This window comes from Lutra lutra, chromosome 7 (genome assembly GCF_902655055.1).
Source record: "Lutra lutra chromosome 7, mLutLut1.2, whole genome shotgun sequence".
NCBI lineage: Eukaryota > Metazoa > Chordata > Mammalia > Carnivora > Mustelidae > Lutra > Lutra lutra.
In genome coordinates this window covers 81,219,720-81,246,392 of record NC_062284.1, presented here as the reverse complement: position 1 = coordinate 81,246,392, position 26,673 = coordinate 81,219,720, and the positions used below count along the sequence as shown (strand labels likewise).

Genomic DNA, 26,673 nt, shown 5'->3' with positions numbered 1-26,673 from the left:
AGAATCCGTCCCAAATCGGAAATTTAATGTTATTTTAAATGTAAAATTTTCAGTTAGTCACTTAACATTGTATTTCCACATTCATTGAAAGGCAAGTGTTATTAATTGCAAGTATTGATATTATTGAGTGTTAATTTGAGAGATTAGAAGGATCCTTTTTCCCCTTCGGTGGGAAAAAATCTATACAGATAAGTGAGTTTACAGCTGTATATATTAAACACTTACAACCTTCAATCCAGGACTTAAAAATCATTTATTTACTTAACAGGTTCTCAGCTGGTGGCCTGTCTTCTGCCCATCCTCATTTCCTTCCTTTTGGATGATAATGCTCTGGGATCAGCAACTGCTGTAATGAAAAATTTACATGACTTTGCTTTGCAAAATCTCATGCAGATTGGGCCTCAGTATTCATCAGTTTTTAAAAATGTAATGGCTTCTTCTCCAGCCCTGAAAGCCCGCCTGGAGGCTGCTATCAAGGGCAATCGGGAAAATGTCAAAGTCAAGATACCGACATCTAAACATACTAAGAACCCTGGAAAGAATGCAAGCATCCAATTAAAGACCAATTTCCTCTGATTCCTCTGTTTTAATAGTAAGCACCTTAATAAAATACTTGATTATTTCCTTCTCTTTGGGGACAAAAGTGACATTTTAGACACAAGTGCACTTGGAAGTCTGGTTGATTGTCTTAAACAGCTGTGACTTTTCAAAGTAATATCAAACTTAACATTTTTTATGGGTGGTTTTTTTTTTTCAATTTAATAAAATCACAGAGCTCTTGCCAGGAATTTCAAGAAAGTGCTAAAAAATTGAAGTTACTTAACAATCCAGGAGCTTACTTAAAATCCAGTCTGCTTTAGAAATGAAATGGCTTTCTTCTGACAGTCCATACACACATGATGTACTTAATACTTTGGTAGATAGAGATTGATTCTAAATTATCTTCATTTATATTGTATCCTAATTGCTAATTTAAAATTCTGCCTTATTCAGTAATTATATTAAACTTTCTTGTATTTTTCAAACAACATAATGATTGGAAAGATATTTAGGAAGTTGGTTTAGAATTATCCAATAAATAGTAGTACAAGTTAATTACAGCTCTACAGTGTGACTTAAGATCTGGTGTCTTTAAATATCATGGCTTTTCACCACCTTTTGGTTTGGTTTGTATTGGGTTCACGAAATGGAAATTTTACTTATTTTAAATAGAACAGGACATTTCCACTTCAGTTTCTCACGTGGATTTTCTGTTACCTCTACTTCTGGTAATTTTGTTTTCATTTATGACAGACATTCATACTAATGAGTTTAATTCGTATTTATATTCAGGTCAACTATGGATTTATAGAAAACAACAAATTTAGATCATCACCAAATGCAAGTATGTTTTTTTATTGTGAAACATATTTTAATACAGAAAAAATCTAATGATAGAGTCATATTGGTTGAAAAAATATTTTTTAACTGTTGGTAATCACTGACTCTCCTTCCACTTCAGTGTTATATGTATTAATCAAGCACTATGTCACAACATAGCATTTCCCTGTTAAAAAATTAAAAACTGGAGTGATAGAGGCATGTTCCAAATTGAGAAAACACTTTGAGTCAAGCAGGAACAATGTGATATACTCTATTTTATTATGTTTGTATATAAATACTCTTGTAAATTGTTCAAAATGAAAACACTTGACAAATCTAACACTACAATCAATTTTTTTAATTTACATAAATAAAGCTAATTTTCTTTATCATTCTTGTATTTGAGATTATTTTGCCCACAAAAGATGGCTGGTTAGTCTCACAGATTCTAGAAAATCAATTCTGTGGAGCAAATAACATACCTTCTTTGTAACTTGGCATTTTTCTCAGATGAGCCCTTTCTTTGGAGCATTCTTTGCAATGGTTTGGACACTGTATCTTCCTAATTGTCTCTGCAAATTTGAGTATACACTTCTTTTTTTTTTTTTTTTTTAAGATTTTATTTATTTATTTGACAGAGATCACAAGCAGTCAGAGAGGCAGGTAGAGAGAGAGGAGGAAGCAGGCTCCCTGCTGAGCAGAGAGCACGATGCGGGGCTCGATCCCAGGACCCTGAGATCATGACCCGAGCCGAAGGCAGTGGCTTAACCCACTGAGCCACCCAGGCGCCCCTTGAGTATACACTTCTTGCTGTTTCCTTCATCTGAATGCCTTCTCTCTATTGTATCTGGCAAACTCCCATTTCTTGTAAGCTGGTTTAAATGTCAGTTCCCCTTGTTAACTCTCCTTAACACTTCTTACCCTCCTCTTACACCAATCAAATTTAGCTGCTTCCTCACCTATGTCCCTGGAGTACTTTACACATTCTTCTATGCATGGAACCTCACATTGCATTTTGATATCCCCCCGTTAGTCCACCTTCTCAAAGGGGGAATTTTGTCTTGTAACTGCCTTTGTGGCATCAACTAAATACTTAATCACTGTTGAACTGCACTGATAAAGGATGGATTTGAGCTCAGAAATCTCCTTTGTCAAGGCAAATGGGTTATTCTCAGGGTAGAAATTATTAATTTGATTTTTGAGTTCTTTGGTCTGTTTCATTTAGTTTGTACTTGAACATTAAGATGTCTTCTCATCATTTAGTGATATAGTTTCCTGAATTGTTTGGGTTAGAGGTATTACATGAATGTCAGTAGTTAGGAAATAATATGTCCAGTGTCATGGAATTAGGAACTTTGAGTTACGCACTATCTTATAGCCTTTTTTTTTTTTTTTTTTTAGAGTATCACCTTGTTTAAAACAACACTGAATTAGTAAATATATTCTTAATGATAAGGAAATTAAGGCTTAATAGCTGGTATTCAAACCTATCTTATTCAAACCAGCATGGACCCTGCTGGAAACAAAACAAGTACTCTGGCAGTCCTGATTACATCAAGGGATAGCTTTTCTCTTTTTCCAGTGTTCCAATTCCCTCGGGAGCCTTCCTCACTGCTTACCTAAGATGTTTGCAGTTGTATTTCTCCAAATTGCCACAAGAAGCTTTCTGATCAATAAGCAAAATGTTTTGTTTTTATTACTGTTTTTGTTTTAAATTGTGTCCTCCACAGTTTGCATGGGAATAGACTATATGATTAGGCATTGATGATTAAAGTTTTGATTTGTGGGCGCCTGGGTGGCTCAGTGGGTTAAGCCGCTGCCTTCGGCTCAGGTCATGATCTCAGGGTCCTGGGATTGAGTCCCGCATCGGGCTCTCTGCTCAGCAGGGAGCCTGCTTCCCTCTCTCTCTCTCTCTCTCTGCCTGCCTCTCTGTCTACTTGTGATCTCTCTCTGTCAAATAAATAAATAAAATCTTTAAAAAAAAAAAAAAGTTTTTATTTGTTTTAAAGGTTAATAATCTGAAAAATACATCAAAATTTAAATCTGCTTTTATTTTAAAGAGTTTCCAGTTGTGATAAAGCTGATGCACTTTAACCAGCTTGGTTAGTAACTTGGCTGAAACAAAGTGGTAATGTCTTGAGCTTTTATATTTCTAAGGGAAGAAATACAGACATATTTACTATTTGAGTCCCATTCTTTTTAATCTAATGCCTAAAAGCTTATTTAAGAAAGACCTAAAAAATAACATTGGATATAACAGATTTCTATTAATAGAGTATTGTAGCAAAATATTACTTCTATAAAACAGACTTCAAAATTAACCTTAAAGGGAACATCAAGGCATGTAAATAAATACAGTAAGTCCTGTAAAGAGTTTTTAAGTATAGGAGCACCTGACTGGCTCAGTTGGAAGAGCATGCAACTCTTGATCTCAGGGTTCTTAAGTTTGAGGCCTACACTGGGTGTAGAGACTTAAATAAATAAACTTTAAAAAAAAAGGTATAAGCATAATGCTGTGGGAGCCCAAAGAAGACAACCAAGGCTTCCAAGATGAACTTAATTAATCCATGGAATATCATAAAATACAGGCTTAGAAAATAGTACTTACTTGAGAGAATGCAAAACCTGAATGGTTCTTCATAACAATAATTTTGAAAAGAATTTCCTCTATGCTGTATCCTAAAGAATTCCCTTTGTCTTTTTTTTTTTTTTTTTATAAACATATATTTTTATCCCCAGGGGTACAGGTCTGCGAATCAACAGGTTTACACACTTCACAGCACTCACCATAGCACATACCCTCCCCAATATCCATAACCTCACCCCCCCTCTCCCCACCCCCCTCCCCCCATCAACCCTCAGTTTGTTTTGTGAGATTAAGAGTCACTTATGGTTTGTCTCCCTCCCAATCCCATCTTGTTTCATTTACTCTTCTCCTACCCCCTTAACCCCCCATGTTGCATCTCCTCTCCCTCATTTCAGGGAGATCATATGATAGTTGTCTTTCTCCGATTGACTTATTTCGCTAAGCATGATACCCTCTAGTTCCATCCACGTCGTCGCAAATGGCAAGATTTCATTTCTTTTGATGGCTGCATAGTATTCCATTGTGTATATATACCACATCTTCTTTATCCATTCGTCTGTTGATGGACATCTAGGTTCTTTCCATAGTTTGGCTATTGTAGACATTGCTGCTATAAACATTCGGGTGCACGTGCCCCTTCGGATCACTACGTTTGTATCTTTAGGGTAAATACCCAGCAGTGCAATTGCTGGGTCATAGGGTAGTTCTATTTTCAACATTTTGAGGAACCTCCATGCTGTTTTCCAGAGTGGTTGCACCAGCTTGCATTCCCACCAACAGTGTAGGAGGGTTCCCCTTTCTCCGCATCCTCACCAGCATCTGTCATTTCCTGACTTGTTAATTTTAGCCATTCTGACTGGTGTGAGGTGATATCTCATTGTCATCATCAAGACAGCATGGTACTGGCACAAAAACAGACACATAGATCAATGGAACAGAATAGAGAGCCCAGAAATGGACCCTCAACTCTATGGTCAACTCATCTTCGACAAAGCAGGAAAGAATGTCCAATGGAAAAAAGACAGCCTCTTCAATAAATGGTGTTGGGAAAATTGGACAGCTACATGCAGAAAAATGAAATTGGATCATTTCCTTACACCACACACGAAAATAGACTCAAAATGGATGAAGGATCTCAATGTGAGAAAGGAATCCATCAAAATCCTTGAGGAGAACACAGGCAGCAACCTCTTCGACCTCAGCCGCAGCAACATCTTCCTAGGAACATCACCAAAGGCAAGGGAAGCAAGGGCAAAAATGAACTATTGGGATTTTATCAAGATCAAAAGCTTTTGCACAGCAAAACCAAAAGACAACTGACAGAATGGGAGAAGATATTTGCAAATGACATATCAGATAAAGGGCTAGTGTCCAAAATCTATAAAGAACTTAGCAAACTCAACACCCAAAGAACAAATAATCCAATCAACAAATGGGCAGAGGACATGAACAGACATTTCTGCAAAGAAGACATCCAGATGGCCAACAGACACATGAAAAAAGTGCTCCATATCACTCGGCATCAGGGAAATACAAATCCCTTTGTCTTTTTATTATAACTTTATTACCAAGGTAATTACATATCTTGCATTTTCTCCATCAGCTGAATATGCTTTCCTCTTTACAAATAACTTGTTAACCTTGGGAATACCTCAGTTTATCAGGAGAATTTTACCTCTATGTTTGCTAGAAATACAGTTCTCTAACTCCTTGCTGTCTGACACTAATCACCCACCAATTAATTAATTGTGTCTGTGTTGACTTCTTTTTTCTTTTTTCTTTCTTTTTTTTTTTTTTAAGATTTTGTTTATTTATTTTAGAGGGGGAGGGTCAGAGGAGAAAGCAGACTCCCCGCCAAGCAGGGAACCTGATGCAGGACTCAATCCCGGGACTTCAGAATCACTACCTAAGCCAAAGGCAACCGGCCAATCAACTGAGCCACCCATGTGCCCGACTTTTTTGTTTACTAGTCTTTTCAACTAATGCCTTCCTGTGCTTTTAACTTTGAGGAAATGGGAAATTTTATGTTGTTTTGATGATATCCAGTACAGAACACAAATACAATCCCAAGTTCTGTATATTTAAAGAAACTAGCTTTCTTTCATTGCATTTCTGTTTGGGTAGGATTCCTGCTGACTTTTCTCTTTAAGGCACTATAAAATGATGATTCCTGGGGCACCTGAGTGGCTCAATGGGTTAAGCCTCTGCCTTTGGCTTGGGTCATGATCCCAGGGTCCTGGGATGGAGCCCCGCATCCGGCTCTCTGCTCGGCAGGGAGGCTGCTTTCCCCTTCCCCTCTGCCTGCTTCTCTGCCTACTTGTAATCTTTCTTACTCTGTGTCAAATAAATAAATCTTTTTTTTTTAAATGATGATTCCACAGGCTATTTGGGGAAAATTCTTATTACTTGATAGCCATTCTTCATATATATTCACATATCATTCCTTAAATAGGTAATATATCCAAAAAAAACCTTATTTTTTGAAAAATTCTAACTATTTTTTTAAGAAATTAGGCCAGGGACGCCTGGGTGGCTCAGTTGATTGGACGACTGCCTTCGGCTCAGGTCATGATCCTGGAGTCCCGGGATCGAGTCCCGCATTGGGCTCCCAGCTCCACGGGGAGTCTGCTTCTCCCTCTGACCTTCTCCTCGCTCACGCTCTCTCTCACTGTCTCTCTCTCAAATAAATAAATAAAATCTTAAAAAAAAAAAAAAAGAAATTAGGCCATTGCTGCCAGTTAAAAACTAATACTGACAATGTTTTGCTTAATGGGATCAGAATTTAATCACTTTTTTCTGGAAAAAATATCTAGAGGCACAAATAACTTGATTAGCAAATATGTACATTCCCGCCCGTATCAGAAGTAATGGATTGCTTTGTAAAATAAAATATTCTAAGAAGGAACAAAAGTGATATTTTTTAAAGCAATTCAAAGTACGCCAGTGACACCGCAAGAACAGTTTTGTTAGTACCATTACTGGAGGTAATGTAGTGAAGTGGAGGTAGTGGAGTGGCCTTCCCTACTGGAGGTAGTGAAGTGGCCTCAGAAAAAAGAAATGCATACACAGCCAAAACAGAGGCCCACTACTAAACAACGAGGCCTATAAACCCCAGTATTTCTCTCAGTTTCTGATCTTAACAAGGCTTTGGGCCTCATATTTTATAATCAAATGCTGGAGGAATGCTCTCCACTGATTGGTCTTCCCATACCTTTTCTCCCTTGTATCAGGCAGTTATTAGAAACACATCTTCTAGGCAATTGTTTGAACACAAAAATGTCTTAAAGGTAGATTTTCTAAGGTATGGATATGCTTTTGTTTCAGCAGTCAACAGACCTACTGTAAGTCAATATCGAATAAAAAGTGGTTAGACAATGTACTTCCTATTCTTCAGTCCTGTGCGTTCTCCACTCAGGGTACTCTGCCATTTGCTACATTTTTCATTGCAAATGTTTTTTTCTTTTCACTAGTAATGTGACCATTCTGATTTCTCAGTGTTGTATCAAAAATGTTGTAGAATTGTCTACAATATGAAGATGTTTCCTTAGTTGTTTGATTAATACTCTTAACATGTACTGGGACTTCCAGAAATCACCTTAGAACCTGTCTCTGAACACACACACACCTAAATCATTTACAGCAATTTGGAACTATTTTAAAAGGCTGGGAGTTTCCAAGTTCTTCCTTGAAAACCTGTCTAGCATATCTCATTATGTTAGTTTCATAATCATCTTCTGTAATCATTTTAAAGAGCTTATTTTTCAGTGGTTTCTCCACTATGACACCTTAAGCACTAGATAAAATGTAGCTAAGTTGGACTTGATCAAAACTAAAAATTTGATGCTTCAGAGACAACCACCAAGAAAGTGAAAAGATAATCCACAGAATGGGAGGGAAAGTTTTGCAAATCCTCTGGATCCTAGTATCCAGAATATATAAAGAACTCTTTGAACTCAACAATGAAAAGAAAATTTAAAATTGGGCAAAGGATATTTTTTTTTTGAGATTTTTTATTTATTTATCTGACAGAGATCACAGGTAGGCAGAGAGAGAGGAAGGGAAGCAGGCTCCCTGCTGAGCAGAGAGCCCTGATGTGGGGCTCAATCCCAGGACCCTGGGATCATGACCCAAGCTGAAGGCAGAGGCTTTAACCTACTGAGCCACCCAGGCACCCCGGGCAAAGGATTTAAATGTGCCTTTCTCCAAAGAAGATATATAAATGGCTGATATACACATGAAAAGATACTCAACATCTTTGGTCATTAGGGAAATGCAAAGCCACAGTGAGAGACCGCTTATATCCACTGGGATGGCTATGATCAAAAAGATAACAACAGGGGCACCTGAGTGGATCAGTTGGTTAAGTGTCCAACTCATGATCTCAGCTCAGGTCTTGATCTCAGGGTCGTGAGTTCGAGCCCCAAATTGAGCTCCAAACTTAAAGAAGGCGTTGAGTTAAGTAGGACGTTGAGCCTACTTAAAAAAAAAAAGACAATAATAAGTGCTGTAGAGGATGTGCAGAAATCAGAACCTTTGTACATTACTAGTGAGAATTAGTACATCTGTTTTGGACAACAGTTTGGCCATTTCTCAAAAAGTTCACTATAATTATGATATGATCTAGCAATTCCAGTCCTAGGTCTGAAAAAATTAAAAACAGTCACACAGGGGCACCTGGCTGGCTCAGTCTGTAGAGTGTGCAGCTCTTAATCTCTTGAGTTGTGAGTTCAAGCCCTACAATGGGTATGGAGCTAAACTTAAAAAAATTTTTTTAGGGGTGCCTGGGTGGCTCAGTGGGTTAAAGCCTCTGTCTTCAGCTCAGGTCATGATCTCAGGGTCCTAGGATCGAGTCCTGCATCAGGCTCTCTGCTCAGCAGGGAACCTGCTTCCTCCCTCCTTCTCTGCCTGCCTCTCTACCTACTTGTGATCTCTGTCTGTCAAATAAATAAATAAAATCTTTAAAAAAAAAATTAAAGTTACATTAAAAATGTACATGAATATTTATAGCATAATTTTTGATAATACCCAAAAGTGGGAACAAGTGTCCATCAACTGATGAATGTATAAATAAAATTATATATATTGTCATACAATTGAATATTATTCAGCCATAAACAGGAATGAAGTGCTGATACATGTTATAATGTAGCTGAATCTTATTATTATCTGATTCCATTTACATGAAATGTCCATTTACACGAAATGCCTATGAATAGTCAATTTTCTTTTTCAAGATTTTATTTATTTGTCAGCACAAGCAGGGGCAGCTGCAGGCAGAGGAAGAAGCAGGCTTCCCACTAAGCAAGGAGCCTGATGTGAGACTTAATCCCAAGTCCTGGGGATCATGACCTGAGCCCAAGGCAGATGCTTAACCAACTGAGCCACCCAGGTGCCCTGAAGAGGCAAATCTGTACAGACAGAAAGTAGATTAGTGGTTGCCAGGGGTTGGGGAGGGTTGAGGTTGGGGAGTGCTAATGGGTATGGGGTTATCCTTTTGGAATGAAGAAAATGGTCCTGAACTAGTGATACTGGCTCCACAATCTTGTGAATATATTAAAACCCACAGAATAGTACACTTTGAAAGGGTGTATTGTGTGGCACAAGTCTGTTATGGGTTGAATCATATCTCCCAAAAAGATGTTGAAGTCCTAACCCCTAGTACCTCAGAATGGGACCTTATTTGGAAATAGGCTCATGGCAAATGTAAGTGGTTAAGATAGTTAATAATTATCATATTAAGTTAGGGAGGCCCTTAATCCAATTTGATTAGTGTCATTGTAGGAGAGGAGAATGCTGTGTGAAGACACAGAGGAAAGATGGACCTGTGAAGATGGAGGCAGAGACAGGCATTACGAGTTATAGAGGCCAAGGAATGTCTGGCCTTACTAGAAGCTTGAAGAAGCAAGGAAGGATCCTCCCCTAGAGGCTTTGGAGGAAGCATGGCCCTGCCAACACCTTAATTTTGGGTTCTAGCCTTCAGAACTGTGGAAGAGTAAGTTTCTGTTGTTTTCCTTATTATCCATAGTGTCACTTTCCAGTGTTTCAGTTATGCAGGTCAACAAGGGTCCAGCAGCAGATGATCTTCCTAAGCATAAGATCAACAGGAGCCTGACGATGTGTCGTAACATCCGTGTTATTGACCATGTCACTTCATCCCATCAAATAGGCGTTTTATCATCTCATGTCATCACAAGAAGATGAAGTTCAGTACAATTAGATATTTTTTTTTTAAAGATTTTATTTATTTATTTGACAGAGAGAGATCACAAGCAGGCAGAGAAGCAGGTAGAGAGAGAGGAGGAAGCAGGCTCCCTGCTGAGCAGAGAGCCCAACGCGGGGCTCGATCCCAGGACTCTAAGATCATGACCTGAGCCGAAGGCAGCGGCTCAACCCACTGAGCCACCCAGGCACCCCTACAATTAGATATTTTGAAAGAGACCACATTTGCATAATTTTATTACGATTGTTCTATTTTACTATTGTTAATCTCTTGCTGTGCCTACTTTATAAGTTAACTTTATCATAAATATATGTATATAGGAAATATAATACACATATAATATATGTATATAGGAAAAAGGATAGTATCTGTAGTATCCACGGTCTTAGGCATTGACTAGGAGTCTTAGACCTTATCTCCCACAGGTAAGGGGGAACTATTGTAGTGATATTTTGTTACAGTAGCACTAGAAAACTCATACAGATTTATTTCTGAAATTTTTTTTTAAGATTTTATTTATTTGACAGAGTTTACAAGTAGGCAGAGAGGCAGGCAGAGAGGGAGAGAGGAAAGCAAGCTCCCCACTGAACAGAGAGCCTGATGGGGGACTCGATCCCAGGACCCTGAGATCATGACCTGAGCTGAAGACAGAGGCTTAACCCACTGAGCCACCTAGGCCCCCTATTCCTCAAGTTTAAAAACGGAGTCAGGTGGATGGAGCTAGAGTGTATTATGCTAAACAAAATAAGAGACAAATATCATGACTTCACTCATGTGGGATTTAAGAAATAAAACAGATGAACATAGGGAGATGGAAATAAAACAGAGACTCTTAACTAGAGAGAATAAACAGGGTTGCTGGAGGGGAGGGAGGTAGGGGTTTGGCTAAGTGAGTGATGGGTATTAAGTAGGGCACCTGTTGTGTTAAGCAGTGGGTGTTATATATAAGTGATGAATCATTAAATTCTGAAACCAGTATTACATATATGTTAACTAGAATTTTAGTTAAAATTTGAAGAAAAAAGGAAAATGGAGTCTTAAAAAGAATTTAAGAGACTAGGCTACACTTGGCATATAGTAGTTGCTCAATATATAAAGAGAATTTGGTTTATTTTGTAGGGATGAAAGGGTACTGGGAACAGTGCTTTGTGTAGATCAGTTTTATTATGATAGAGTATAATTCTTAATTGCTTAAAAACCAGCAGACTAATAACTGTCTTTTTAGTTATCTTACTTAATAGTACTATTTCAATTCCCCAAACACATCAGATTCTCTGTTGCTTTTCTGCCTATTCGCCATGGTATGGTGGTATACCCAACTGTGTGATTTTTAGGAAAGATACCTTACTGAGTTTTCACTCTTCTCATCTACAAAATGTTCTTCCTCCTTTTTACTTTGATAATGAGAATCAAATCGGAGTGCATGTGAACACACTTGGAACCCCAAGGGTAAATCATTATTCTTCCAATACCATGGATTGTAGTTATCTATCTAATTTAAGCCTTACCCCAAAGTCTTCATTAAAATTATATCAAGGCCATGTTTACATGTCTGATTATAAGAATCATCGGAAAATAGTTATAAAATCCAGATCTTGAGACTCACCCTAGGACTACTACATCAGAATCATCAGAGGAGGGGCCTGAGACTAATTTTTAACTGCAGCCCGTGTGACTCACGTGGATCTCACAAACATGGGAAGTTCTTCTCTGTCAAAACCTACTTACGGGGGCGCCTGGGTGGCTCAGTGGGTTAAGCCTCTGCCTTCAGCTCAGGTCATGATCCCAGGGTTCTGGGATCAAGTCCTGCATCAGGCTCTCTGCTCGGCAGGGAGCCTGCTTCCCCCTCTCTCTGCCTGCCTCTCTGCCTACTTGTGATCTCTCTCTCTGTGTAAAATAAATAAATAAAATCTTAAAAAAAAAAAAAAACCCTACTTACGTATAGTATGCTTGGAAACATCAGGAAAGCTTGTTGAAAAAAAGAGGTGCCTACCCAAAAAATAAATGCCAGGAAGTAATGAACCACTAAAAACAAAAAAGCCAATGGGGATATATCAAAGTATAAATGTCCATTTGTCTATACTGATGTAAATAACTGAATAAATGATGGAAAGTAGAAAATCCTCTATGTTGAAGAATTCCAAATAATTTATGTAACTATTCCAGCCTCAGGGAGGTGCAACTTAACTGCCCACCCCTTAGTGTAGGTGGCACGTAGTGACTTCCTGTCAAAGAAAAGGGGAGGAAGGGGGCGCCTGGGTGGCTCAGTGGGTTAAGCCACTGCCTTCGGCTCAGGTCATGATCTCGGGGTCCTGGGATCGAGCCCCGCATCGGGCTCTCTGCTCAGCAGGCAGCCTGCTTCCTCCTCTCTCTCTACCTGCCTCTCTGCCTGCTTGTGATCTCTCTCTGTCAAATAAATAAATAAAATCTTTAAAAAAAAAAAAAAAAGAAAAGGGGAGGAAGAAAGAACTTTCTACTGGAAAACCCTTAAAATGCAACTTATGCCAGGTGATCAAGATTAACATCAATAAGTTATGCTGATAGTGTGTGCCCTTGATACGTGATGAGAATAGCACTTCACCTCTGTGGTCTTCTTCCCAAAAACCTGTAACACCAGTCTAATGATGAGAAAAACATCAGACAAACCCAAATTGACAGACATTATTTAAAACACCAAACTGTCAAGGTCATCAAAAGCAAGGAAAGTCTGAAAAACTAGCAACCAAGAAGAACCTAAGAAGACACGACTAAATGTATTGTGACATTCTGGATGGGATCTCAGAAGGGTATTAGGTAAAAACTAAGGAAATTCAAATTAAGTACGAACTTTAGTTAATAAAGTATATTGACTCACCACTTGTGACAAATGTACCATACTAATGTACTGTGTTAGTAGTTAAAAAGTAAATGTGTGGCATATTTCAACTCTATTCTATCTTTTTTTTTTTAAGATTATTTATTTATTTATTTATTTGATAGAGAGATCACAAGTAGGCAGGGTGGCAGGCAGAGAGAGGGAGAAGCAGGCTCCCCGCTGAGCAGAAAGCCTGATTTGGGGCTCGATCCCAGGACCCTGAGATCATGACCTGAGCTGAAGGCAGAGGCTTAACCCACTGAGCCACCCAGGTACCCCAACTCTATCCTATCTTAACAACTTTTCTGTAAATCTATTCTAAATTTAAAAGTTTATTTAAAAAAAAAATCTGATTCAGAGTGTCAGTGGTAAGTTCCCAATAATTTGCACTTTTATTTTTATTTTTTATTTTTTTAAAGATTTTATTTATTTGTCAGAGAGGGAGAGAGAGCAAGCACAGGCAGACAGAATGGCAGGCAGAGGCAGAGGGAGAAGCAGGCTCCTGCTGAGCAAGGAGCCCGATGCGGGACTTGATCCCAGGACGCTGGAATCATGACCTGAGCCGAAGGCAGCTGCTTAACCAACTGAGCCACCCAGGTGTCCCTAATTTGCACTTTTAACTAGCACTTGTTTCTTTTTTTTTTAAAGATTTTATTTATTTCTTTGACAGATCACAAGTAGGCAGAGAGGCAGGCAGAGAGAGAGAGGAGGAAGCAGGCTCCCTGCCGAGCAGAGATTGTGATGCGGGGCTCGATCCCAGGACCCTGAGATCATGACCTGAGCCGAAGGCAGAGGCTTTAACCCACTGAGCCACCCAGGCGCCCCTAGCACTTGTTTCTTGGAAGTGCCACCCTATTTAAGGTCGGCTCCCAGTCTGGCCTTCAGCCTAAAGCAGAATAGCTGTGAGGCCACATGACCACGGCCTGCAGTAAGTTTGCTGATTAACACCGTGACACGTATTTCCAAAGTAGGTCAGTTCTGTCTCTGTTCACCTGTGGTTTTAGGTATTAGTCAGAAGAGCCAGGTAATTCTGTCCCTGGTCACCAGCAGGAAAAGGTGTGGTGGAATAGAAAAGTAGGCACCTGGCTTCCATTTTGAGAGTAACACCCATCTTAATGAGTGTCAAAACACCTTAGTCACTTCCATTTTATTCATGCTGCTCCTTTTCCATGTCCCACTTCCTTGGGCTCCATCCCAGATGAAAGAAATTAAGTGCCAAGCTCTACCCCACAATATGAGTTGGTGAAGACAGAGCTTTGTTTCCAGTAGTCATTTCTTTAGTCTTTATCCTCAACTCATCACATCCCAAATGCTTTCTCTCATTCCTTCACCCAGATAACAACAGTGCCTCTTGCAGGCCAAAAGACCATTGCATTGAATGGGATACTGTAGAGCTTAGGTAAGCAATCATAAAGTTCTAGGTATAACAGCTAATGATCCCTAGTATTTATGCTACTTTATTAAAAACTCAGTATCCAGGAGGAGAAACCTGGCAAGAAGAACAGAGCAGATCTCAGACCTAGTAGCACAAAGAACACTGCTGGGACTTAGTTCTTTTGTCCTTGGAAAACATATAACCATCAATATCAGGTCACGGAGTTTTTTCATTACCTGGTCTTTACCACATGGGTCTCTGTGTGTGTATGGCCATGGCTACATTTCTTCCCTTATCAGGAGAATGATGACGATTTTCTTTCTACCATACTCTCTTCTCTGAGGACAAGGAAAGCATACATCCTTCTCTTCAGTGTTTATACTCCACACTGTTGCGGATTGATTTCTATATGTCCTTTATGTTCCCCGCTGCAGTATTGCTCAGCACACCTGCACACATGGGCCTCTTTTGCACAAGCCTTGTGTTTTCTGAACCACTTCTATTCCTCACTGAGCTTTCCTTCCCTTTGTTCACTCTGTTCTGTTCAGAGTCTAGAAACCAGAGACCTGGTTTCACAATTGATTCATGACGGCCTTGAGTGAGATCATTGCTAATTAAGAATTACTGTATCTGCAAAAATCACTTCCCTTGAACTCAGAAAACAACCACAACAAAAACATAAGCACCTATTGTGTGCGATGCACTGTGTGACTGAATATAAGGAAGTACCAGCAAAGAAAAGGAACTGAATTCTAGCACCATGGATCTGGATTCTAATTCGAGATCTGCCACTGACTAATTTTGTTAGCTTGGGCAAGTCAGCCTCCTGGGCTGCAGTTTCTTCTCTGCAGAACAGTTAAGTGTAAACAAACGACAACAACAAAAAACCAGTGTAGTGTGACCAAGTATCCCAGTTTGCTTAGGAGTCCCCGTTTCAGCACTGAAAGTTCTATGTCCTAGCAAGCTTTTCAGTACCAGGTAAACCAGCATGGTTCATTACTTTCTCAGAAGGCTTTCTGAGATCCTTTCTAATTCTGATACTTCTGGGTCTAAGGCTCAGAAATGCTATCAATGCCCTTTTGAGACAGGGAGGATAGAGGCTGTATGCAAAGAACTTGAAAGACTTCCTGCCTCCTGACCTGTGACTCACAGAGGATGCTGCAAGGCCTCATTCCTAACATCTCAGGGAAAAGAGATCAGCTGAGAATAGTACACTCAGGCAAAAGACATTCTTGGGTTTAACAGTGGGAAAGAAATTCAAAAACAATTGACTAATGAGAGGAATTTGTAGCAAATGTTGAGGCTGCCAGCATTCTTGCGAGTAAGCCAATGACCTTTTAAGCTACATCCACAACTGACCAGCTCCTTGGCCATCATCCCAACGAAGGCTCCTTTCCCAGTTTAGACTGTATGCAAAACTGGCTTGTCAGGGAGTCTTTCAGCAACCTCAGATATGCATTTGTTCCAGCATAATAAAAGCTTTTTAAAATTTAAAACAAAACCGAGCAAGTGCCTGCTGCTGCTGACACTGACAGTCCGTTGTGTTAGTTTCATTACTTTCAAGAAAAGGATCCTTGGATGACTTGAATCAAGAGGGGAGACAGCTAGACTTGGTCTTCCGTGGATGTGCCACCCTGTGAGGGACCACAGAGGCTGCCAGCTGGCCCAGAGCTGACTCTGGAAAGAGATACAGCCTGCTGCACATTCATATTTAATTTATTTTTTATTTTTATTTTTTTTTAAAGATTTTATTTATTTGACAGATCACAAGTAGGCAGAGAGGCAGGCAAGAGAGAGAGGGGGAAGCAGGCTCTCCGCCGAGGAGAGAGCCCGATGCGGGGCTCGATCTCCAGGACCCTGGGATCGTGACCTGAGCTGAAGGCAGAGGCTTTAACCCACTGAGCCACCCAGGCGCCCCCATTCATATTTAATTTAAAGCAAACTTCATAACCACCTTGTACATTTTCTTTGTGCCTGATTTAGTTTTGGCTTTTTGCTTATGATCAACTCCTATTTTGATCTCACCTCATAGAATAAATTTGGCCCAACTTCCTTCTCAGTTGTTCCCTCTTAAACTAGCTGGATCCAAAACAGCCACCACTAACTATTGAGTGGTGAGAGAATGTTCATGGAGAAAGTCAAAAGAGCTAAATTCACACAAACTATTTAAGGAACCATGTAACAAATCAAGGAACTTCTCCAGCCCAGCAAATTAAGACAGTAGTCATGTAGGGGCGCCTGGGTGGCTCAGTGGTTAAGCCGCTGCCTTCGGCTCAGGTCATGATCTCAGGGTCCTGGGATCGAGCCCTGCATCGGGCTCTCTGCGGGGAGCCTGCTTCCTCCCCTCTCTCTGCCTGCCTCTCTGCCTGCTTGTGATCTCTCTCTCTCTGTCAAATAAATAAATAAAATCTTAAAAAAAAAAAAGACAGTAGTCATGTAAAGTCTCTTTACTTACCCTTAACCAATCAAAAAGCAGAGTAAAAATCAAGTTAAATTGGTTCAAATATACAGTAAAATCAGATTAAACTGGTCTAAGTATGTGCCAAATGGTAATATTTCCCCCTCCTCCTCCCTTTCTGTGAGCTCTACTTTAGTAGAATCTGAGGCTATTAACAAAGGAAACTTTTAGTCACAAGTTCGTTAACAAGAGTTAATTATCTGGGGATTAATTATGACTCAAACGAAGGTTCCTGTTTACATGTAACCAAGATAGTAGTAAAGGGATCTAGTAACATGAATATTTTCAGAAGCTATTTTTGGTGATAAATGGTCAACAGGAGTGAGACTGGCCAAATGAGAAGACCCTAGGCATGTGACTTTAAATTCTTTCATTTGAAAAGTATTATATGTTACCCAATCAACTATGAAGAAATTAAAAGATATGTGTTGGTTTGCTTTATTTTTAAAGATTTTTATTTGTTTATTTGTCAGAGAGAGAGAGAGCGTGAGCAAAGGCAGGGGGAGTGGCAGGCAGAGGAAGAAGCAGGTTCCCTGCTGAGCAAGAATCCTGATGTGGGACTCAATCCTAGAACCCTGGGATCATGGCCTGAGGAGAAGGCAGCTGCTTAATCAACTGAGCCACCCAGGCGTCATTAAAGTTACGTATTTTATTTTATTTATTTATTTTTTAAAAGATTTATTTATTTACTTATTTGACAGAGAGATCACAAGCAGGCAGAGAGTCAGGCAGAGAGAGGGGTGAAGCAGGCTCCGTGCTGAGCAGAGAGCCCGATTCGGGCCTCAATCCCAGGACCCTGAGATCATGACCTGAGCAGAAGGCAGAGGCTTAACCCACTGAGCCACCCAGGCGCCCTAAAGTTATGTATTTTAAACTGATCTCTGAAACTTGGTCATCAGGGGTTCTGTTTGAGGGGCTGCCTGGCCAACTCAGTGAATAGATCATACCACTCATTCAAGCCCCGCCTCCTGTGTAAAGTTTCCAAGGAAGAAAGAAAGTGAGAGAAAGATGAAAGAAAAAGAAAGGAAGGAAGGAAGGAAGGAAGGAAGTTACTTGTAAGGGTTCTGTTTGCACCTTCCTCCTCTGAAAGCAGGAGTTTTGGTTTCCTGAAGTCTTTCATCCTGAGGGTAATTGTACTCACTGCTTTCATCTCCCCACAAATCTAATGCAAAATTAAGACACCATTCAGCAAGGAGGAGAAAAGAATAGATTTGTGGCCACATTAAGTTCTCCTGCCCAGAATGTAATACCACCTTGCATTTTGGGCAGAACTAGTCTAATGTGGACATGAAAGGATGATGGGGGTGGGGGGTAGGGGGTGGAGGTCTATCCTGACCAGAAAAATGGCATTTGCACTAAGTGTTCTGAGCCCAGATGTTCTAGGCCACAGCAAGTGGCATTCACGATGCAACCAAAAACCACCGAGCTCCAGCTCTGGTACCAAAGAATATAAAATGCAGTGGAGTGGATCTCCATTTTGCCTCCCAAATGGGGACACATTCTTCAATGCATTCCCAAATTTTCCAGGAAAAGTTGGGAGTTTTGTGTCTTTTTTTCAGGTCAGTGATTTAGCCTGTTTGGTCTGAAACTCTTGCTGTAAAATCCTGTTTGCTCTGGCGACTATATCTCTGGTTGCCCTTGGAAGCTGCAGCAATAGGTCCATAGAAAGGGGAAGTTTAGCAGTTAAGCAGAAATAATTATTTAGAGAATTCTACAGATCATTGCATCCTTGCATCCTTGCCATTTCTAAGGACAAGCATAAATGAAATAAGACTTTTAAAAGATTTTTTTTTTCTTTAGTAAGTACTATGACTAAGAAAGGATTTTTCCTTCTTGAGTAACTGAGCTCTTTAAGTATTCCCTGAAAAGAGCCCTATAAGGAGAATGAGAGAAGACTGGGTCTCCTCCAGCAGTTCCTTCTGGTCCTAAGATGCAGACTGTGAATTTTTATTATAAAGAAATAAGTTTAGTAGTTTATCTTGGCTTTCCAGCCCCAGACCCTAGTAATGTTGATGCCCACAAAGAACTGGATTGCCATTTATAAACTTTTTCTTATTTTTTCTTTAACCAATCACCAAAACTCCTTTGTTTCAAAAGGCTTGCAGATATTGTAAAAGATAAGGACCTGGAGAACAAATATCCTTCTCGTGAAACTGGTTTTCTTGTCTTTTTTTTTTTTTTTTTTTTTTTTTTTTGTGACAGAGAGAGAAGCCGCAGAGGGAGAGGGAGAAGCAAGCTTCCCAGTGAGCAAAGACCCTGTCACAGGAACTCGATCCCAGGACTCTGGGATCATGACTTGAGCTGAAGGCAGACCCTTAACCAACTGAACGACCCAGTCTTCCCTCTGTCTCTTTTGAAAAAATTTTTTGCATTTTAAATTTAAGTGTAATTAACATACGCTGTGATATTAGTTTCAGGTGTATAATTAATGATTCAACAATTCTATATATTTCTCAGTGTCATCAAGAGAAATGTACTCTTGGGCGTTCGGCTGGCTCAGTCAGTGAAGCATGCGACTCTTGGACTTAGGGTTCTAAATTCAAGCCCCATGATGGGTGTAGAGATTACTTAAAAATAGAATCTTGGGGCACCTGGGTGGCTCAGATGATTAAGAATCCAGCTCTAGATCTCAGGTCAAGTCTTGATCTCAGGGCCAAGAGTTCACGCTGGGTGTGAAGCCTACTTTAAAAAAACAAAACAAAAAAATCTTAAAAGGGCACCTGACTGGGTCTTTCAGAGGAGCCTGTGGTGCTTCAACCTGGAGTCTTGAGTTTGAGCCCCACAGTGAGTATAGAGATTACTTAAATAAGTAAACTTTAAAAAAAAAAAAAAAAAAAGACAAGCATACTTTCAATCACCTTACCCACCCTCCTACCCCTCCTCTCCTCTGGTAACCACCACAAACAATATTTGTTCCCTATATTTAAAAGTCTGGTTTTTTTTTTTTGTTTTTTTGTTTGTTTTGTTTTTTTGTTTGTCTTGTTTCTTAAATCCCACATATGAAGGAAATCATATGGTGTTGCTTTCTCTAACTTTATTTTGCTTAGCATTAGACTCTCTAGCTCCATCCATATTACCACAAATGGCAAGATCTCATTCTTTTTTATGAATAATTGTGTGTGTGTGTGTGTGTGTGTACCACTTCTTTATCCATTTATCTGTCAGTGGATACTTGGGTTGCTTCCATATCTTGGTAATTATAAATAATCCTGCGATAAGCAAAGGGGTGCATATATCTTTTTGAATTAGTATATTTGTTTTGAGTAAATACCCAATAGTAGAATTACTGTATCATACGGTACTTCTATTTTAAATATTTGAGGAAACTCCATACTGTTTTCCACAGTGTCTGCATCAATTTACATTCCCATCAACAGCACACAGGTGTTCCTTTTTTTCCATACCTCACCAACACTTATTTCTTGTATTTATTTTAACCATTCAGACAGGTGTGAGGTGCTATCTCACTGTGGTTCTGATTTGCGTTTCCCTCATGATAAGTGATGTTGAGCATCTTTTCATGGGTCTCTTAGCCATCTTTGGAAAAATGTCTATTCATATTCTCTACCCATTTTTTAATTTGAGAGAGAGAGAGCATGCATGCCAGTGAACCAGGGAAAGGGTGGAGGGAGAGGAAGATAGAGAATCTCAAGCAGTCTCCCACACTGGGCGCAGAGCCTGACACATGGAGCTCTATTTTATGACCCTGAGCTCATGATCTGAGCTGAAATCAAAAGTCTGTTGCTTAACTGACTGAGCCATACAGGCTCCCCTGCCCATTTTTAATTGGATTATTTGGTTTTTGGTGCTGGGTTGTATAAATCTTTATCTATGTTGGATATTAACCTTGTACTAAATATGTCACTTGCAAATATCTTCTCCCATTCAGTAGGTTGCCATGTTGTTTTGTTGATCATTTCCTTTGCTGTGCAGAAGCTTTTTATTTTGGTATAGTGCCAGTAGTTTAATTTTGCTTTTGTTACCGTGCTCTCAGGAGACCTACCTACAAAAATGTTTCCATGGTTGCTGTCAAAAAATTACTTCCAATGTTTTCTTCTAAGATTTTTATGGTTCAGGTCTCACATTTGGGTCTTTAATGCATTCGAATTTACTTTTGTATATGGTGTAAGAAAATGGTCCAGTTTCATTCTTTTGCGTGCCACTGGCCAGTTTTCCCAACACCATTTGCTGAAGAGACTGTCTTTTCACCATCGCAGAGTCTTGCCTCCTTTATCATAGATTAATTGACCATATAAGTGTGTGTTTATTTCTGGGCTCTCTGTTCTGTTCTGTTGGTCTATGTGTCTGTTTTTGTGCCAATACCATATCGTTTTGATTTGTAAACTCCTCCTGAAGGAGGGAGTGATGGTGGCCAAGAAGGATATCAACATGCCAAGGCACCCCAAGCTGTCAGACAAGAACATCCCAACCTGCATGTCATGAGGGTCATGTAGTTTCTCAGGTCATGAGGCTACTGAAGGAACAGTTTGCCTGGAGTCATTTCTACTGATACATTACCAACAAAAGTAGCTAGTATTTCCAGGATTACCACCATCTGCCCCTGGGATCAAGCCTGCCACCTGGTGTCCTGAGACTGGTGGGCCTGCTGAAAGGTCTGGAGGGCAAGTGGCTTGCACGATTCAACCGCAGGAAGCTATAGAGACAGCTATAGACAAATTGCTGGGTCAAATTGCTGATTCAGCAACTAAATTCCCCTTTAGAGGCAATATGGTTATGAGCTTGAACAAACCAGCTTAGGTTGAAGAGGATTGGTTATGTTGAATATATCTATAGCCAGAAAAAAATTTTTTTGAAAGTTTATCTTGACCTAAAGTACTTAGGTTCATTTATCTATTTGTTCAAACCTTTAAACTCTCTTTGTTTTTGTAGATTATTTATTGGCAGATCTCATTTGCACGTTAGATGGTGAGAAAATTTTTTTTAAAGATTTTATTTATTGGGATGCCTGGGTGGCCCAGTCAGTTAAGCGGCTGCCTTCAGCTCAGGTCATGATCCCAGCGTCCTGGGATCAAGTCCCATATTGGGCTCCTTGCTCTTCGGGGAGCCTGCTTCTCCCTCTGTCTCTGCCTGCCACTCTGCCTGCCTGTACTCTATCTCTCTGACAAATAAATAAAATTAAAAAAAAAAAGATATTATTTATGTACTAGACAGACAGAGATCACAAGTAGGCAGAGAGGCAGGCAGAGAGAAAGAGGGGAAGCAGGCTCCCCGCTGAGCGGAGAGCCCAACGTGGGGCTTGATCCCAAGACCCTGGGATCATGACCTGAGCCAAAGGCAGAGGCTTTAACCCACTGAGCCACCCAGGTGCTCCGATGGTGAGAAATGTTTGACTTGCTTGTCAGGACAGGGGTCCTGGCTTAGTGACCAGTGAGGCCGTATATCTAGTTGGCACTCAATACATTTTTTGGTGATTATAATAGCCAGTGCCTTTTCTCCATTCTCTGTACTTGTCCTGCATTTTTGTATTTATTGGATACAAGCTTAATATTAGAACCCTCACTGTTAGGTACAATAATTCTACTTTTAGGAATCTGTCATAAGGACTTATTAAAAACAATAAGAAAACATACACAATGATTTATTTGAAGAAGTATTTATAATAGCCTGAACATTTTGGAATAAACTTAAATATCCAATAGGATCATGGGTAAGGAAATGATAGTATAAATACTATAGAAAAATAAACTTTAAAATTTATTCACATAGTATTTAAAATGATGTATTTGTGCATGTTGAGATAGATAAACAAATATAAAAATGTATAGAGGTTGATCTTTATTATATAAAAAATGCAAAGCAAAAATCTGGAAAGAAATAGAATATGATATTAGTAGGTGGTAGAAAGCAAGGTGTATCTTACATTTTTTTAAATGAAAAGAAAAATGAAAATTTATTGGAAGTTCTTATGAGTTCAACAAGTCAATGGGAACAGAACATCAAACTGAGAAAACATGCAGGAATCCAGGCAGCTCTGGAAGACCAAGAAGTAGGAAGTTGTAGGAAACATGGCTGGCTCAGTCAGTAAAGCATGCAACTCTTTTTTTTTTTTTTAAGATTTTATTTATTTATTTGACAGAGAGATCACAAGCAGGCAGAGAGAGGAGGAAGCAGGCTCCCCGCTGAGCAGAGAGCCCGATGCGGGGCTCGATCCCAGGACTCTGAGATCATGACCTGAGCCAAAGGCAGTGGCTTAACCCACTGAGCCACCCAGGCGCCCCTAAAGCATGCAACTCTTAACCTTGGGGTTGTAAGTTTGAGCACCACATTGGATGTGAGATTACTTTAAAAAAAAAAAAAAAGGTAAGAAGCCACAGGACCCTCCGCCATTGAACTCTACCACAGCTAGCGCAATGGAAACATCAGGGGCCATCTGTCTAGAGTCGCGTCTCAGCATGAGCATCTCTTTGCCAAGCCAAGATCATATACCTCGCTCTGGCTGCTGAAATGCTACAGTTCAAGAAGAGGGATGTGTCTCCACCTAAGCTTCCATTGTGGAAAGCAGAGCATTGCGTCTCACCTACATGGTATACGATAAACGATTTCACCCACAAAGGAAGAAGGGTTGCAAATTGGATAACCAAAAACAATGACAGAAGTCTACAACATTTTTTTTTCCTTTTTCACGTTTTTAGCACTTTATAAATCATCTTCAAGGAAATTTTATTATGTGTGGAACCTGCTAAAATAAACTACTGTAACTTTTTTCTTCCTCATAGCATGAGGGGTAGCAGAATAATGCCACTCCAAATATGACTGTAGGAGTTTAGGACATACCAACCCAATTTGCATAATAGATGCCAAGTATGCCTTGAAGAACTCGGTAGTAAAATTAGCTATGTCTGGCATTTTTTTGGAGGGCAAATATTTGATAATCATCTGAATTTTTTTAGTACCTGTCTTTATTTTTTTTAAAAACCTGCAACAAAAAGTTGTGATTTTAAACTTTGAAAACTGGTAGTTTTCATAGTCAGACATTTTATTTTGATTTTTCTTAAAGATTTTATTTATTTGACAGAGAAAGAGAGAGAAAGCACAAGCAAGGGGGAGCCGCAGAGGGAGAAGAAGAAGCAGGCTCCCCACTGGACAGGGAGCCCTATGTGGGACTCAATCCCAGGCCCCTGGGATCATGACCTGAGCTGAAGGCAGATGTGTAGCCAATGGAGCCACCCGGGTGCTCCATGATCGACATTTTAAAGTAAGGATTTATTTAAACACACACACACACACACAAACACACACACAACAGTAACTGTCGTATAAAATCCAAGCGTTTCTGGGTTCATTGAATGCTGTTTCTCAGTGCCAGAAACAAATACTGTGTTGTGTATGGAGATGAGAGTAAACACACTGCGCTTCGTGCACCCAGGCATCTAGAAGCTGAAGCAGATTTGTGTTTGTCTTTTCCTTCTGAGAACATGGGACATCATCAGAGCCCTGTGAAATATAATCGGTGAGGCTCTGCTGGTATTTCTGGTGAAATATGACAGAGCTATTTCCAAGAAACAGGTTTCTTTCCCTCCACACAGGAGAGAACTCTTTGCTTCCTCACTCAAGAAGTCTGAAGGAACTGCTAGCTGATAGGAAGTATATCAAGTTACTGGAAAAATGCCTTGCCTTTGGCATTCCAGTTGCTGGCTGAAAAAAGACGTTGGAGACTTTATAAGCTGGAAGCTTTTATAATCAATCTCAGAAGTCTGGTATGCCCTGCCAGGATCATGATCTCGAATCTGTTTCTGGTGCTCCACGCCATCTCTGCTTCCCACAAGGGAACCGAAACCTCTGCCTTTCCTCCATAGCCAAGGGGGATTTTTATCTACCATAATCTCCTCCCACTCCCCATCCTGCCCAGTCGAAGTTCCCCTTCTTCCATTTAGTAGTTGTGCTTCTCAGCTGGTCTCTCATTCTGTCAAGGGTGGTATGTAAGGTGGAGTGACCCCTTGCCAAGATCCAAGTATCTGGGGAAGGTATGGTGGGTATGTCCCATATAACTAGTGAGTATGCCCCATATCACTCCAGTAGAGAGGAAATGTGTTTCTGGCTTCCCAAACTGGGTGTCTGAATGTATTTTCAAAATACAAAAACACGGTTAAACATTGATTAGAGTCTCAAACTACCAGCACAAACTACATCCCACAGATGTGTGGGATATTAACTACAAGTATCCTAGAAGCAGGAAACCAAGGCCTAGCATCGTCTATGGAGCAACATCACTGTCTAGCCTGTAACCAGGTCAACGCTTTGAGAACTGTAATGAGAAAAGGCTTTCTAAGTCTCAAATCTTAGGAAAATAAAGCAGAGAATCGCAGATCAGTGACTCCTCTATACTTGACTCTTACACTAACCTAGAATATATAGTATGTACTTAGGTAAATGTGCAAACTTCATGAATTTCCCCCAATATGCATTTCTACCAAAAGGAGTGACTTAGATAAATTCCCAAATCTATTTAGAAAACTTGTAATAATCCTCAGTGACAATAGGGGTTTGAAACAGGCACACATATATGCCGTTGGTAGGAGTATTAACTGATGCAACATATTAGAGGCCAATTAAGTGACACCTATTTAAATAAACAAAAATAAAGAACTATGAGCAACATAAAAGTCCATTGCTAAGGTTCTGGTTAAAGAAGAGTAATAGGGGCACCTGGGTGGCTCAGTCATTAAGCCTCTGCCTTTGGCTCGGGTCATGATCCCAGGGTCCTGGGATTGAGCATTGGGCTCCCTGCTCAGTGAGGAAGTCTGCGCCTCCCTCTCCATCTGCCTCTCTTCCCTGCTCATGCTCTGTCTTGCTCTTTCTCTCTCAAATAAATAAATAAATATTTAATAATAATAAAATACTAATGAACAAAAGAAAGTTTTTGAAAACATAATTGGGCTTCCTAAAGTTGAAAATCAAGAACCTCAGAGTTGAATCTGTCTTTATTAAAGTTCTACCTTTTGATGGCAGCTTCTGAGTCCCTGTTAGTCATTCAGGCTCCCGAACCTCCGAGAGGAAACATTAGTGCATTAAGTCCCAACCTACTGTATTTCACTAAATTCAGTGTAATCCTCATAGTTGGAAATGAGAATGTTTCCACGGTGCTTTAGAAATTACAGTACACATACCCCAGTACTCACACTCGTTAGTGTAGATATTTAGGTATTCACACGGCATGGGTAACCAAGTGAGAAGATCCTTCTCTCTGACTCTTGATTTCAGCTCAGCTCATGATCTCAGTGTCCTGAGATCAAGCCCCACACTGGGCTCTGCACTGGGCATAGAGACTGCTTAAGATTCTTTCTCTGGGGGCGCCTGGGTGGCTCAGCGGGTTAAGCCGCTGCCTTCGGCTCAGGTCATGATCTCGGGGTCCTGGGATCGAGCCCCGCATCGGGCTCTCTGCTCAGAATCCAGCTTCTTCCTCTCTCTCTGCCTGCCTCTCTGCCTACTTGTGATCTCTCTCTGTCAAATGAATAAATAAAATCTTAAAAAAAAAAAAAAAAGATTCTTTCTCTGCCTCTGCCTCTCCCCCACCCCCTGCACTAGCACGTGCGCTGGTGCTCATGCATGTGCTCTCTCTCTCAAAATAAAAGTAAATAAAGAGGATTCTAGAATGCCAGATAGGAGGCACACTGGCTTCATTTTGATGGGGCTGCTTCCTTGACACTATGTTCGCAGGGTCTGATCAGCCCTTCCTTAGAGCTCTCCAAGCCTGCATATCCCAGTCACCAGCCTTCCTTTCAGGTGTGAGGCTCAGAGAGTAGGGAAGTGCGCCTTACACCACCTACAGTTGTGTGGGCTTCCTGGGCAGACTGCC

At 40.1% G+C, this 26,673-nt stretch overlaps 2 protein-coding genes across 16 annotated transcripts in view; one reads left to right on the top strand and one right to left on the bottom strand.

Moving 5' to 3' along the window:
• The window catches only part of HEATR5A (HEAT repeat containing 5A), a 116,565-nt gene extending 114,809 nt beyond the window's left edge, over positions 1-1,756 (top strand). For all 15 annotated transcript variants that reach the window (XM_047737928.1, XM_047737924.1, XM_047737925.1 and 12 more), the window contains one exon: positions 269-1,756. In XM_047737928.1, coding sequence (XP_047593884.1) covers positions 269-576 — 308 coding nt within the window. In that variant the 3' untranslated portion in view covers positions 577-1,756. The remainder of the gene's footprint in view (positions 1-268) is intronic.
• Positions 1-26,673, bottom strand: part of LOC125104497 (translation initiation factor IF-2-like) — an 88,787-nt gene that overhangs the window by 1,399 nt on the left and 60,715 nt on the right. The window contains exon 4 of the mRNA XM_047737081.1: positions 267-346. The gene's annotated coding sequence lies outside the window, so the exon portion shown is untranslated. The remainder of the gene's footprint in view (positions 1-266; positions 347-26,673) is intronic.